Genomic DNA, 14,995 nt, shown 5'->3' with positions numbered 1-14,995 from the left:
GTGGAAAATTCTATGATTCAGTAAGAGCATCCAGGGCCTAAAATGTTCCAAAACCAACATATTTCCAAATGACAGAAAGAAGAGAAGGATGATACACATGCTGTATCCGAAAAGCTCCTGACAAGCCAGAAGAGTAAATTAAATTGAACAAAACAGTATTTTAGAGGCTAAAAATTAACTTCTACACCTGAATGGAACATACACATACTCAGGTACAAGTATGGGAAGATCTGACTCAGCAACAGCATATATTTAAAGAAAAAGACTTCATTTGCAGTATACACCCCATGAGCCATCACTGTACCCACCGTCACCCTGAAAGCAACAGTGACCTTAGAATGTCTTAGCAGAAGCAAAGTATCTAGTAGCAAAACCACAGCTGAGCTCTTATCTGGTCTGGGCATCCCACATCTGAAAGGCCTGCATTCATTTCCAAGCCCTACACTTCGTGGAGTGCACAGCTGGAGTGGAACCGCAAGGATGACGCTGTGACCAGAAACCGTGATCTCTGCAGAGCAAATGAAATCACTGTGAGGAACCAGACAATGAAAAAGAAAACTCAGGCATGGGTGGAGGCATGCTGGTTTATCTTCAGATATGTTAAGGGCTGTCAACAATAAGGAAGAAGAATTTAAAGTGCTCTGTGGAACTTGAAGGGGTTAAAGTCAGTGAGTAGAAACTGGTGAACAGCCTTTGGTTGCAAAGAAGGTAAAGTAACAGACAGGAAGACTTGTGATAGTTTTATGTGCCTGTTTGTCCGGGCTCTAGGACCCAGTTATTCAATCAAATGTTACTGTAGGAGTTGCTGTGAAGGTATTTTGTAGATATGGTTAACATCCACAATCAGTTGACCTTAAGCACAAGAGATTAGCCTGAATGATGTGGGTGGACCTTATCTGATTCCTGGAAGGCCTTTAGTGCAAAAACTGAGCTTTCCCAGAGCGAAAGACATTCTTCCTCTAGCTTGCAGCATTCACTCCTCCCTGACTTTCCAGACTGTCATCTTTCTCTACAGATTTCACTCTTGCCAGCCCAAATAAATATAGAAAGACGTAATTTGTGTGTGTGTGTGTGTGTGTGCGCGCGCGCGTGTGTTCTACTGGTTCTGTTTCTGTTTCTCTGGAAGACTGTAACTGATACAGTTGCCCAAGGATAGAACGGTCTATTTCTTCTCATGCTGAGTTCCTGTTACCAGAGATATTCAAGTGCAGGAGAGGAAACCACTTTGGCAACAATAAAGAGACCATTTAGAAGATATGATTCTTGATGAAATTATATAGCACATATAGACCACGTACTCTAACTCAATTTATTCACTTTATTGAGGAGCCAGTCTTCATCTGCTCTGGGAATATAATAAGGAGCAGAGATAGTTACTACTCTGCTTTTTTGGAATGTACAAGAATCCTGTACTATGTGCAAGGTATTCTAGAACACAAAGTTGGCGCTCAACAGATACTTGTTGAATGAATAATTGAATGAATGAATAAAAACATAGTTTAAGATTATAGGGAAATATATAGATACATATATTTATATATTTTTTGAGAAATGTTTCTATCAAAAATATGTAAATGTTTTAAAGCTTTATTTTTTAATAAGGATAAGATTTGATTATCAAAAAATTCTATAACATGCCATATTTCCTTCTCCAGTAAGGCATAAGTCCAAATTATTTTCCTAAACTCTTCTCCTTTTTTGACCCCCTTATATACTGAGCCTACAAAAACACCCTGACTTAATGTCTATTCATTTCACACATTTGAAAGTGCAAATTCCTTCAGCATAGAATCTACAACCTCTGAATAGTCTGTAACGTTATACACTCAGTGGAGGAACCCTCATAGCCAACTACTGACCTGAGCGTGCTCATCCAGCCTCCAGCGATGGACAGCCGGAAAACCGACCATACTGCTTTTCCAAACACGAATGTTAAGGAACGCAGGGGAAGAACTGCACGGATTTCCATAATAAAAGCATGATAGTATTAGGACCATATTTATATCACACGTGTAACTTTTCAAAGTACCTTCACAGCCTATCCGACCTGCATCACTGCTAAAAAAAAAGCAAATAAAAGTATCATTTGACGGATGAATAAAAAGAGAGAGTTATGGATGGGATGAAGGTGAAGTTTAAAGCCCAATCCTTTCACTCGGTTCGGTTGGGTGCTTTTCTTTTTCATTAGATCATACTGACAGGACATGGCGCATCATATTCTCTTTTGATAACAACGGAAAATGTACCCTTTAGTAGAAGATGATTCATCAGTCTTCTTACTCTTGATCCAAAGCTATAACAAATGGAATACTGCATTACAGGGGAACTTTCCTACATATACAGGTTGCTGAGAATCTTGGTTGTATTGATTGGCAACTTACCCCGTACTCCCAGGGGGCTTTGCCATGCATTGATAATTCACTGATTACTGGAAATTTCTTATGAAAATAAAACCCTTTAGATTTTTTTTTACAAAATTCATATTACAAAAGTCTAATGATCATTTCATTTCCTAATTAAAGGTGTTTGAAAGGAACAGGGTGATACAAAATGAAAACACTTAGTAGCAAAGTTGCGAAAGCCTCGCACAGTCATAAACTGGGAGTCTAGACGTGGCTGAGGCTCCAATAAGTTGGGTGATCTAGGTAAGAATCTCTCTCATGTGTATGTATAGGAGCTTTACCTATTTGCGTATTCCAAGCTGAAATTACCTATTTCAGGCTGCCTTGTCTTCATAATATAACTACTTTCATTTTTAATGGGATGGAAGAAATTATGGCTGTTTTTCTGAAACCACATCAATTTTTAAAGGCAGCTGGAGCAATAGGGATGCGTTTGCACTGGAATTTTGGCTTCAAGGCCAGTACCACCTTGAAAATTTGGCTGATTTCCCCAAACCCATGAGTTGGAGAAATACCAGTAATAAAAAGGGGAATTACAAGGATGATTTACAATTTTCTTCACTCCCTCCCTCAAATTTAGTCTTTGTCTGTTGCCAAGAAAACAAGTCATGATCAAAATGGAACCAATTGGTAACTGATAATTAAACTACAGCAAAATATTTCAATAAATAAATTAGCCATCAGATAAAAATTAAGGACAATTGAATTTTGATAATATATCCCAGCAGAAAAAAGCAGAGACAGAGACTTTGACTTTGACTTTGAAAAACAGTTCTTGATTTTGTTTTGTTTTCCAGTATTGTTTCTTTCCTAATTATATTTTTCTTGGGAGAAAAGCTTAAGAATTGGCCACTGCCAGCCTACAAAAATGTTTACCCACCAATAAAAAACTGATTTTGATTCTTTTAATTTTCCTTTCCTCTTCTTTCTTTCCTTTCCCTTTCTTTTTCTAAGTCCTTATATGCACGATTCCTCATCTTTGCTTAACTTCCTGGGCACGCAAGAAAAGTCTGCATGACTTAAGCCTAGCACAGAAGTCTGACTTTGTACATATCCTTAGGTATACACCTGCAGTTTGAAAACACCCTTCTGTTCCTCTTGGGGTGGAAGAATCAAATGAAAATAAACTCATTTCGGCTGTTTGTCTCTTTTTGCTTTTCTATCTTTGCAGGTAAAGGAAGATATAAATGCTTGAAAGACACAGGTAACCACATCACGGTATTTTATGACAAGAGAACAGCTATTTTTCCAGCATTATCCAAACTTGTCTCAATGCCACCTTCCTCCCTTTGGCCCAGTCCATTAAAAAACAATTACTTCTCTAACCACCATCTACACAGGAACCAATGGACCTGACTTCCAGTAATCTTTAAATTTCAACAACCACTTAGGAAAGGCTTCTTCACACACCCACACCCACACACACCCACACACACACACACACACACACACACACACACGTTTCCAGGAGCTGTGGAACTTCTGTACCCACCTGAAATACAACCTGTCCCTCTTTTTACCTAAACAAATATTTAAAGAAAAATTACCATGAATATGGAATAATCTTATATCTGTATAATATATCTTATATCTTATATATATCTTATATCTGTATATATATCTTATATCTTATATATATATCTTATATATCTTATATCTTATATATATCTTATATCTTATATATCTTATATCTTATCTTATATCTTATATATATATCTTATATATATATCTTATATATATATATCTGTGTATATATATATATATCTTATATCTGTATAAATAATCTGTAAAATCTTAGAACAAGAATAAACGAGAACTTGAAGAGCTGCTTGGCAACGTAAGTAGGTAGAAAGTGAGGCACAGGACCATTGCTGGTGCTCACATTCATGTGATGCACACAGCTGAGGCTATTTCCTCTGCTCGTGGTCCTGAAACTGGACCCAAAGCCTAGGCATTATTGAAGTCACAGATCAATTTGCTATATCTTCCTGGAGAGTCCATTTTAGTCACCGATTTGGGGATAAAATTGTTTTTATATTCAAACAAACATAGACATATTGTGGATCTATATTAAAATTTGCCTATATTTCTATAAGTAATAAAACATGCAAAACAGTTACATGATTGTAATGAGATGCTTGCATGACCCAACCCCCTAGATCTTTCGCCTCCTTCTTTTAGAAGTACTTTGAAGACGATGTTTAAGAAGCATCATACTACACCATGAAGTATAAATGAAGGGAACGAACTGGTATAGCTACTTGGGTAAAGAAAAAGTTCTAAAACACACAGCTGAGCTCTATAGCATAAGGAAATTGACCTACCTAAGATGCTATTGATATTGTCTTTATTTAATATATATGAGATCTCATAAACATAACTCAGCCAGCAAGAAACATATATGTTAAAGTAGTATCTGGTGCTCATTGGAAAAGTCACAATTAAAATCAGAATTGTCCCTGCCCGTCCCACTTGAAAATAAAATGAAAAAGGCTTTTTAAAACTTTTAATGATTGAGAGAGAGGGGGGAAAGCAAACAAGAACAAGAAAAAGGAAGAAAAAATAAATCTCTTTGTGCCAAGGGAAATGGTATCCCATGCTTGTTTGTGTTTGGCACCCAATTCATAGCCCAGCAACCTGAGTCTAAGAACTTAAGCCTTCACGGACGAGTGCATCAACTGGTTTTGAATCAGAGAAGCATTACTCCATTAACTTTGAGACTATCCCTTTCAAGAAATATATTTAGCTATGGCACACGATATTTCAGTCCTAAAATGAGAACGTCAACTGTGAAACGCAACTGAAAATTTCAGTTGTTTTTCTCTCGACTCCTCCCACTTACTACACATTCGAATAATGTGAATCCAGGAAGCATTTACATAAATGTGGTGTTCATTCTAGGTTTTATGGCAGGTCTTTTTGCTTTCATTACTTGGAGCCTGCCACATTACAGGCTGGTACACACGAGGAAGGAAATCTATGCCCTACATGCCGTGTTATTACTGGCTGCCTTACCCTTAGCCAGAGAAGGGAAACGTTTACTCTGCTGGGGCAAGAGAAGAAGCAAAGGGCTGGGAAAACTTGGCTCTCCACGTTGAAGATTCCACACAGTGTTCCTCATGCTGAACCAGCAAACTCGCCAGGCCAGGAAGCTCACTTGAAGACAGAACTGCAAGAACTGCCAAAACTAGACAGAAGGAAGAAGAATCCTCCTGATACAAAAGACCCTGTAAATACTGCAATATACATACACGTGTACACATACCCGACGTGTTTTGTAATTAACACATTATTAAGTTTCGCCTGTGCTGACGCTTCTAATGTCAACCTGTCAACCAAAGACTTCTGGTTAACGTTAAATTCTGTTTTAAACATGGAAGGCTTATCTGTTACCTGGGCTTAGGAAACCATCCACCACATACCAGAAGCGCTTTCAAATTTAACGGTGTTAATTTATTGATGACACCATAATACTTCTGGCTGTTTTTCCAAGATTTCCAAGATATTAGCCAGGAGAAGTATTGTTATGATCAGCAGTGGTCAAGCTGTAATTGACATAAACCAGACTCTGGATTTAAGACAAAGAGAGAGACTGAGAAAGTGTGTGTGTCTGTGTGTGTGTGTGTGTGTGTGTGTGTTTAGGGTGTGCTGAACAAGTAATACAAAATTTTTTCTTATAAGCTTTCTGACTTTTACTGAAAACCCAAATATCCACTTGAATGTAGATATATCTTTTTTTTTTTTTTTTTTTTTTTTTGCTGTACGCGGGCCTCTCACTGTTGTGGCCTCTCCGGTTGTGGAGCACAGGCTCCAGACACGCAGGCTCAGCGGCCATGGCTCACAGGCTTAGCCGCTCCGCAGCACGTGGGATCTTCCCAGACCGGGGCACGAACCCGTGTCCCCCGCATCACCAGGCAGACTCTCAACCACTGCGCCACCAGGGAAGCCCGTAGATATATGTTTGATTGTATGGTTTCACTAGACAACTTACAAATGAAGAAGAGCACACCTTGAAAAATTGTAATAACTTAAGCTAATATACTTGAGCACTTACTACGTGCCAGGTACTGTTCTAAGAGACTTGCGTGTAATAACTCAGCCAGTCCTAACAACAACTCTTTGAAATAGGCACGATTACATCCTTCATATAATTGCAGAAATTGAAAATTTAAGTACCTTGTTAAAGTTGCTAAATTCACACAGCTAATAAAGTGTAGAACTGGGAGTCAGACCTAATAGTGTGACTCCAGGTCTCCTGTTCTTGACTCCATTAGCAAATGGCCAATATGGTCTTATTTACCCCAAATTCCAAATTGGTATTGAGCGTGCAGGAAAGCAGATGGGTCAGGTAAGGCTTGAAGCCTCTGAAGCAATTCACACAGACCCAGGTTCAAATCAGAGACGCTCAAGTTTCTAGCACTCCAAGATCACAAGCTGCCGCCCCTTTGCAGGAACGTTTGGTGACAAATGGATTGTTGGAGCCCACGGATGGGTCATGACCATTTGGGGGAGGCATTTGCGTAAGTGAGGAGCCGTAGTTACATTCCAGCAGGTATAATTTCTTGCAGACTTAAAAAAACAAAAGTTACTTGTAAGATAAATTGAATCTGTACAATAGGAAGGTGAAGGTGGTATACAGTGATTAGGCAGAGATCTCCATATTAATTAAGAACTATTATAAACGTGAATTCACAGTCTGGTTTCAAAGTTGAGAGATGAGATGTGAAGTACTCTATGGTTGTTTTCACTGAACTATGGGAAAAGGTCTCAGAACCGTCTCCCATGCATAAGTCAAACCGGTCTACTTTATAAACGGAAGGTGTGGTTACAAGGTCTCAGGAAAACAGCCTCATGTTGAAATAGGAAAACACTGTCTGTTTATAGATGACAGACAAAAAGGCAATTGTTTAAAGGCATGTGGTCTATCACTGTCATTTTCACCTAAATGAAAATAAACACGCATGGTAGAATGTATATAAGGTGGACAGGAAAACCAGTCCAAAGAACAGTCATTAATCAAAAGTCATCGGATTTTCGAGTTGGAAAGGACCTAAATGAACAAGTTCAACTTCTGCCCTTTGCATAAATTAAAACGAAGGTCAACAGAATGTGGAGTCTGTGTGCAGGTGTCATCTTCAGCTCTGGGTCTGAGGGCTTTCCCCTAGGGAGAAGGTCTGCAGTGAGAGGACAAGAGGATGGTATGTAGAACCTGAGAGCCCCAATCTTTGAGAGAGGTAGGCCAGTAAAAAGCAGCACATGAAGATGTCTGCTTAGGGTCAATGGAGAGGTGGCAGGAAAGCCAAGAAGTGTGATGTCATGGGAGCCTGGGAAGGAAGGAGTTTTAGGAAAGCGTAAGTGGTTATGTTGAACGGTAACAAGAGTTCTAAGAAGACCAGAACTGAGAAAGATTCATTAGATTGGCCGGTTATTGAGCTGTGGTGACCCTCACAAAAGCAGTTTCAGCAGCATATCACAGTGGAAGATTGCCATGTTTAAGCAATGAATGGGAAGTCCAAAAATGTTAAGACAGCGAGGCAGAACCCAAGTTCAATAACCTTGGAGAAAAGAAAAAGATGGAGTAGTGGACAAAGAAATGTTCGAGGGGAAAATGTCAGTAGAGAATGAGAAGAATCCTTGAAGAAATAATTGAAACAACTTGGGGGAAGACAAAGGAAACTGAGGTCTAACTGATGCATCAGCCTTGACAGGAAGAGATACCCAGTTTGCTCTGAGATAATACAGATGAAAAAGGGTGGGTATACGGTACACAGAGTTAAGTGGTTCTCTCCACTGGATTTTTATTTTTATGTTTCACTTTTCAAATGATGCAGAGTTTATTTTGGTAAATGATATAAGGGTAAAAATTCCCCTTCCCTTATTGCCTGTGTTAAATTTTGCATGCATGAATGTTAAACACTGAGCTCTAAGTCTAGATCCCTCGGTCGTGAAAAATTTAGACCAGCTCTGGTTAGAACATGTCTTCCCACACACGGCATCGCCTTGGTCCTCCACTCACTGGAACAGTTTCCTCACTCTCCAGAGCCTTCCACCAGCTACGGAAATTGTTCTCACGCCATCAGGAAACACTGAGGAGATTAACAGGGAGGAGTTTAACGATCTTCGATCTCCTGAAGGCTGGCGGTTTCTTAGCCTTGTCAACTATCTTTTTTTTTTTTGCTTGGTTTCTGCCAGAGGCCAGAGCAAGTGGCAAGCAGGAGGAAAGGGTGATGGCAGAAAAGAGCCCTCTTGAGAAAATAAAAAGAGAGAGAGAGAGAGAGAGAGAGAGAGACTTAGAATAGGGAAGATTTATTGCTGAAATATGCCAGAGAGCTGGTTTGGAAAGAGAGGTTGGTCACAGAATTCAAAGCTGCTCGTGCGTGTTTGTTTAAGATTATGTGGATGACTTGTACTGGATGATCCGAATGGGTTTCCCTCTACAAACACACACCTACTAGGTGTCTGTTTGAGTCCTTTGCTGAGAGCCAAGAGCTCAATGGGCAAAGTCAATTATGAGTTTTTCCTCCAGTGAGAGATCAAAGCAACGTTATCTGAAAAACCACGTTGCCCTGATATTTCACCAACATGTACTTAACATTTAATTATAAGATCTGAGATCCATTTCTCAAATTGGATTAGATACATTTTCACTTCCACCATTTCACCCTTCATCTTAAAGTCTGCAAACCTTTACTGAGGTGTGAAATACAAAAGCCTCTGAATTACCAACGTGGGCCACAACTGGATCATTTAAATTCATCCCAGAGGTTCTGGCAATAGCTATCTTACTTGAGGTCACACACGCCCCAGCTTTCACCAGTCCTCCCCAATTTTAGACGTGTTGGGTGATAATACAATTCTGTTTCTTGTAAAGATATATTCCCTCGGCAAGCGTTTATTCAGCACCCAACACATGCTCGACACTGAGCCAGTTGCATCTAGATTGATGAGATATTACATTGGCCCTTCAAGATCTCATATAGAGAAAAAAAGAGCAAATGTATTTTTTGATTTCTACAATCTGATTTCTTTGGAAGTTGAACATCCTTCCTCAGAATACCAAGACCTGTGTTGTATCCATTGCCTTGTGTATTACCAGCAGAGCTTCTTTCCCATAGAGAAGCAAAAGAGGACACAAAACCTGGTTATGCAAAATGAAAATTTCAGATAAAGAGAAAGAGGCTTCACCTGAAAGAGCAACACAGGAGAACAGGAGAGAGACACACACACACACACACACACAACCACCGCAAAAATCTTACCTGACTTGCCCACGCCTGCTCTCCCAAATATTGCCAGTTTGACCTCTGAACTTTTAGCCATGCCGGCTGCTGGTAGGCAATTCACTGTGGTTCAAACTAAAGAGCTGAGAAGATCTTTTTGGTTCCAGCCCTTGGTTTCACCATATCATTGTAAATCAGCAATCCTTCAACAAAAGAGATTTGGGAATTCATAACTGACTGGAGAAAGAAACTCATATTTATTGAAGCATCCCCTACGTACCAGCACCATTCACTCGATCAACATCTTCCCTGGTGATCTTCACCACAATCCTGCAAGAAGGTTCTAGCAATACACTGTAAACCATTCAACTAAAAAGTGATAGACCCAGGACTTGCACATAGATCTGTTTGGTTCTAAAAAATGCATTTTTACACAAGATAGCATTTTCAAAAGTACTTCCTCAAAGAATGTTTTTTGTCAGTCATTGATAACAAATACTTGCCTGTGAATACATGTATTTACCACATGTCTGCAAACATCCAATATACATACACACATGGGGAGAGTCACATTTGGAACTCTTATTTCCCTTTGGGCTGAATAATACACATTCATATTAATGTATCCCATTGTAATATGATTGAATTTGCATTCCAAGGTTTAAATTTTATCTCCGTTCACACTGGATCACATGGTTGAGTCATGTGACAGATACCCATGTTCCAAAATTGATATATAACATCTAGGTAATATTTTTATATTTTTCTGGGCACAAGGCCCTGGTACACAAAAGATAAATGACATGTGCTGACTTCTGATTCCTTTTCTATGACAACCTCAAGTAAATTAGTTTCTGGTACTGTCCTGACACTTGGGAAATGACATTATATACAATGTAAGCACATTTTATATAGTTGGGTGCTTCAGGAAGGACACCTAGGTCCTTGGTACCATGGAAATGTAAAATTGGAAAAAGCCTTGGAGTCAATGGAAAAATCCATCCAGCCTTCCTTTTTGATCAGACAAGCATCTAACAACCATCCTGGGTCTAATTTATCACTTCCAGGTATGGGGGGAGGAGAAGCATTATATCAACTTTTTCTTTTCTTTCACTCAGAGCCCTTCAAGTAGCCAAGCAGCTATTAGGAATCTTTGCCCCATTCTAGATGTCTACTTTCTAGGAAAATGAGACCCAATCATCTTCCCTGGTTCTTCATGGGACATCTGTTCTTGTTTATGTTTTTTTGACCCTCACCTTCCCTCCTGACCATGTGCAGCTCTCTTCTCTGGTATTTGCCATTTTAATCACTCTAAAAATGTGGCATCCTCTGCATTCGCCCCTTGAGATATGACCTGACAAATGACCCAGCAAAAGTTTCATACGATTCTTCCTCTTCTTCATCTGGCGCTGTAGTTATATTTCAGCACACTCATATTAAGGCTCCCATTTTTCACGTGAATTGCAGGCTCCCCTATTCTGAACTTCTGCTATCGATGTTTTCAACCTAAGTACAAGACTTCACTTTCAAGTCTGTTATCTAAACACATGAACTGTTCCTGCCAGAGTTTTGGCATCTACAAATTTTCAAAAAGAGCTTTTCCAGAGAAAGAAAAAACTAAAAGTCTTTCTGAAAAAGTGTTTCTACAAAGACGTTAACGTGTAATCGTCTCCATGACGCATCTAAACTGTGGACCTGTACCTCACAAATTTTGTATTTGCTGATTTCCACAGTGCCAGAGCTTCCTCTGAAGGACAGAAAGGTCAACAGTAACACTGGCTGTTGTTTACTTCATCCCAATAATGAACAAACTCCCTAGTGATCATTAATAGTACAAAACCCAGAAGCTTTTACATCTGGAATTTGTCCAGTCCCACACTTTTGGCTAAAGATAAAAAGAATTTCATTATTTGTCATTTTATATGCATTCATTACGAAAAGGCCTCGGGTAAGCTGGGATGAAGTGAGAGAGTGGCACTGACATACATACACTACCAAATGTAAAATAGATAGCTAGTAGGAAGCAGCTGCATAGCACAGGGAGATCAGCTCGGTGCTTTGTGACCACCTAGAGGGATGGGATAGGGAGGGTGGGAGGGAGGGAGACTCAAGAGGGAGGAGATATGAGGATATATGTATACGTATAGCTGATTCACTTTGTTATAAAGCAGAAACTAACACACCATTATAAAGCAATTATACTCCAATAAAGATGTTAAAAAAAGAAAAAGATACAATCTAAGAAAATTTGAAAATCAAAAAGAAAAAAAGAAGAAAAGGCCTCTATGCTTAAGGTTCAGTGGTTCATCACAGAAGCATAATCTATCGAGATGTATTAACTAAATAAATTCCGAATAAGAATGGCAAGCATTTCTTTGAAACATAGAACATGCAAGTGTCTGGAGCTTGTATAAACAACAATTTGTTATTTCATACAGAACTGTTCATTCCCATGCACATAAAAATCCAAATAATTTACTATCTGATTTACGCCTCAAGAAAGTAGCCATCAAATGTGGTTTAAAAAAAAAAAACCAAAACATTTGTTAAGTTAAATTTTTCAGTAACTCCCAAATGGCCTCAGAGGCATAGGAATTTCACATAAGAAAGAAAAATTGTGTAGGTTAAATTTTTCATACATAACCTCATAAAGATGTAGCTAGTTATTGTAAATCTTAGGTTATGTTTAGAAAAATCCCTTAAAGGAAGACACAAAACTGACATATATCCTTCAACATTTTCTCACATGAAAATGTGAAAAGTTACATTTGATAAAGATAGAAAACAAAGATAAATGTGTAAATTGTTTTAATGAGGGACCTGTTGCCAAGTCTCTGATGTTCAAAATAATTCATGATCCAAGACCTTCCATAACACGGATGGAAGAAAACATTTTTTTTCACGTTGTTGTGCAGAAATATTCTGGCTGGGTCTTGAAGCTGCCATCCACCTTTTACGTGGACAGTGCTTTATTGGGACAAAAACTTCTCAGTTCTAATCACTCCTAAAGCTAAAATCACACTTAGGTATTTAAGAGATTAAAGGTTTTTCCTAAACATAAAGGTACCAAAAGAAAGCTTAGAAAGAAGAAGAGAAAAAAGCTAGACTCCAAATTCTGTGTTACATTAATGCATGCATTGATTCATCCCGCAGTTATGCTAAATGGCCACCTTCAAGGAGCTTACAATTCAATAGGGCTATGACATTTAGTTCACTAATAGCCCTATTTTCATATTTATTTAAAAATAATGATTTATCCATAATAAATCAATCCCAAGACTATTACACTTATCAAGGTCCATGCTTTCTATTTCCTTTTGGAAAAAAAAGGCAAGCATCTTTATACGGTAATAGTTTTGTAACTTCTATATTTGTGGTCTCATCAAAATAAAGTGCAGGTGTTTAGGGAAGCAAAGAATCTAGTCTGATCGTGGGAATGAGATTCTCTTTGGGCCGCTCCTTCTCTAGCTCTGAAATCAAGTTTTCCTGGTCTCATTGTCAGAAATTCTCCCTTATCACAACGCAGTACGCACAGGAATGAGGATGATTGTACGAGACCCCTGGCTATACCGTTGCTCGGAAAGCAACAGGTATCCTGGAATGATAAACAAGCCCATCGTGGACTGCAGGTCACTTGCTCTCGACCTAGGGAGCAAATGCAGCCTAAGTCAAAAGGGCATTCTCGGTCGGTCTCAGCTCAGACGGAGGGCGCTGTCAAGCTCTGGGCACCGGCGCTCACATCTCCCTCTCAGTGATCCACAACCCCCGCCTGGGAGGACCCAGTGACCAGGAGGACCGCCCCAGAGGCCGAGCGTTCAGGGGCTCGAAAGGGTCTGCAGGAAGCAATCCCGAAAGAGCCACCTGGGCACGTGCGTGACACTCACCTGTTCATACTCTCCAGGCCCGGGAGAGCCGCGGTCCCCTTGCAAGTTCGGAATCGGTCCTCCGGGACCTCTAACCCTCCCACGCTGCGCAGCCCAGTCTGCGGGGGGCGGGGGGGGGCGTTTCCCAGCTGATGGGCTGCGATCGCGGGTGGGAGAGGCGGCAGCTGCGGCAAGTGCTGGCGGAGCGGCCAGGATCTCCTCGCTGCCACTCGCTCAGACTAGCCGCCGAGGGACTGCGGCAGGACGCGAGCTCAGCCCGGAGAGGCCGCCAGGATGCTGCAGTGCGGCGCTCGGGCGCCCCCTACCGGGGCCAGCGCCCGGCTCTTCCCGCGAGGCCGCCCCAGGCTGGTGAGTACGAACATACAAATATCCGCCTTCGCGCCGCACCGGAGACAGGCTTCCCTTTGCCCCTGCTCAGTTCCCGGTCTCTAGGTTCCCAGAGAAGGACCTCTTTCCTTGGTCAAAACCTTGCGTGTGAAAGCATTACTAGGTGATGTTTTCTATTCCATACTTCAAACCATCCTCACAACGTCCCTGAGAGACACGTTTAATTATCCCCATGATACCCAAGAGGAAACTTAGAATAACTTGTCCAAGGCTAGTAAATGATTGGAATGAAATCCAGACCGGATTGGAAACTGAGATGCTAGAAGAGACATAAATAGTGAATTCAACTGAAATTCATATCTGTATATTTGAGAAAGTTCCAAAAGCTTCACACTGTCCTTACAAGGTCAGCATTTACAACGTTTGAAGTCATCGTCCATCATCCTCAAAACCTAACAAAGATGGTTAATATTCGTGCTGTGCCTTTCACATCGCTCATCTCATTTGGTGTTTTATACCCTCCCTTGAGGTAAGCACTAGTATTTAAAATTATTAGCCTTTCAGAGACGAGGAGGTGAGTTTCAGAGAAGTGAAATCATTTCCCAAAGACTGAGAAACTTTTGATTAGAGGAGCAGGAAACACCTACATTATTTTTTTCCTTTGAAACCTAGGTGTTCTTAGCAAGATATCAGGTGGCCTCCAGAAAACCACCGCATAGAGCAGACCGGGACCTAGGGCTAAGTGAACAGTCTTCAGCGTGTCCTTGATGAAAGAAATGTAGCCAGGGAGGCAGTTTCCAGGGCCGGCTGACCTGGAAAGCCACTGCAGACACGAGTTTTGGGCCACACTGACCGGAACAGCTGGGTCTGCGGCAGAGGGAAGAATTGCCTCTCTGTGCAGGAGTAGTCCTGCAAATTCTTGGAGAAAGCTCAAACACTGTTCGCTCTGTGACTTAAAAAACTACAAATAGAACTACCATATGACCCAGCAATCCCACTACTGGGCATATACCCTGAGAAAACCATAATTCAAAAAGAGTCATGTACCAATATGTTCATTGCAGCTCTATTTACAATAGCCCGGAGATGGAAACAACCTAAGTGTCCATCATCGGATGAATAGATAAAGAAGATGTGGCACATATATACAATAGAATATCAC

General features: G+C 40.3%; 1 protein-coding gene across 1 annotated transcript in view; it reads right to left on the bottom strand.

The window, feature by feature from the left end:
• Nucleotides 1-13,719, bottom strand: part of RERG (RAS like estrogen regulated growth inhibitor) — a 107,342-nt gene extending 93,623 nt beyond the window's left edge. Inside the window, exons 1-2 of the mRNA XM_060165378.1 lie at nt 13,507-13,719; nt 9,662-9,825 (exon numbers count right to left, since the gene is read on the bottom strand). Coding sequence (XP_060021361.1) covers nt 9,662-9,722 — 61 coding nt within the window. The 5' untranslated portion in view covers nt 9,723-9,825; nt 13,507-13,719. The remainder of the gene's footprint in view (nt 1-9,661; nt 9,826-13,506) is intronic.
• Between the last annotated feature and the right edge of the window lie 1,276 nt (nt 13,720-14,995).

Source organism: Lagenorhynchus albirostris, chromosome 11 (genome assembly GCF_949774975.1).
Source record: "Lagenorhynchus albirostris chromosome 11, mLagAlb1.1, whole genome shotgun sequence".
NCBI classification, from domain to species: domain Eukaryota; kingdom Metazoa; phylum Chordata; class Mammalia; order Artiodactyla; family Delphinidae; genus Lagenorhynchus; species Lagenorhynchus albirostris.
The sequence above is the reverse complement of the archived record's forward strand: the minus strand, read 5'-3'. Positions and strand labels throughout refer to the sequence as shown.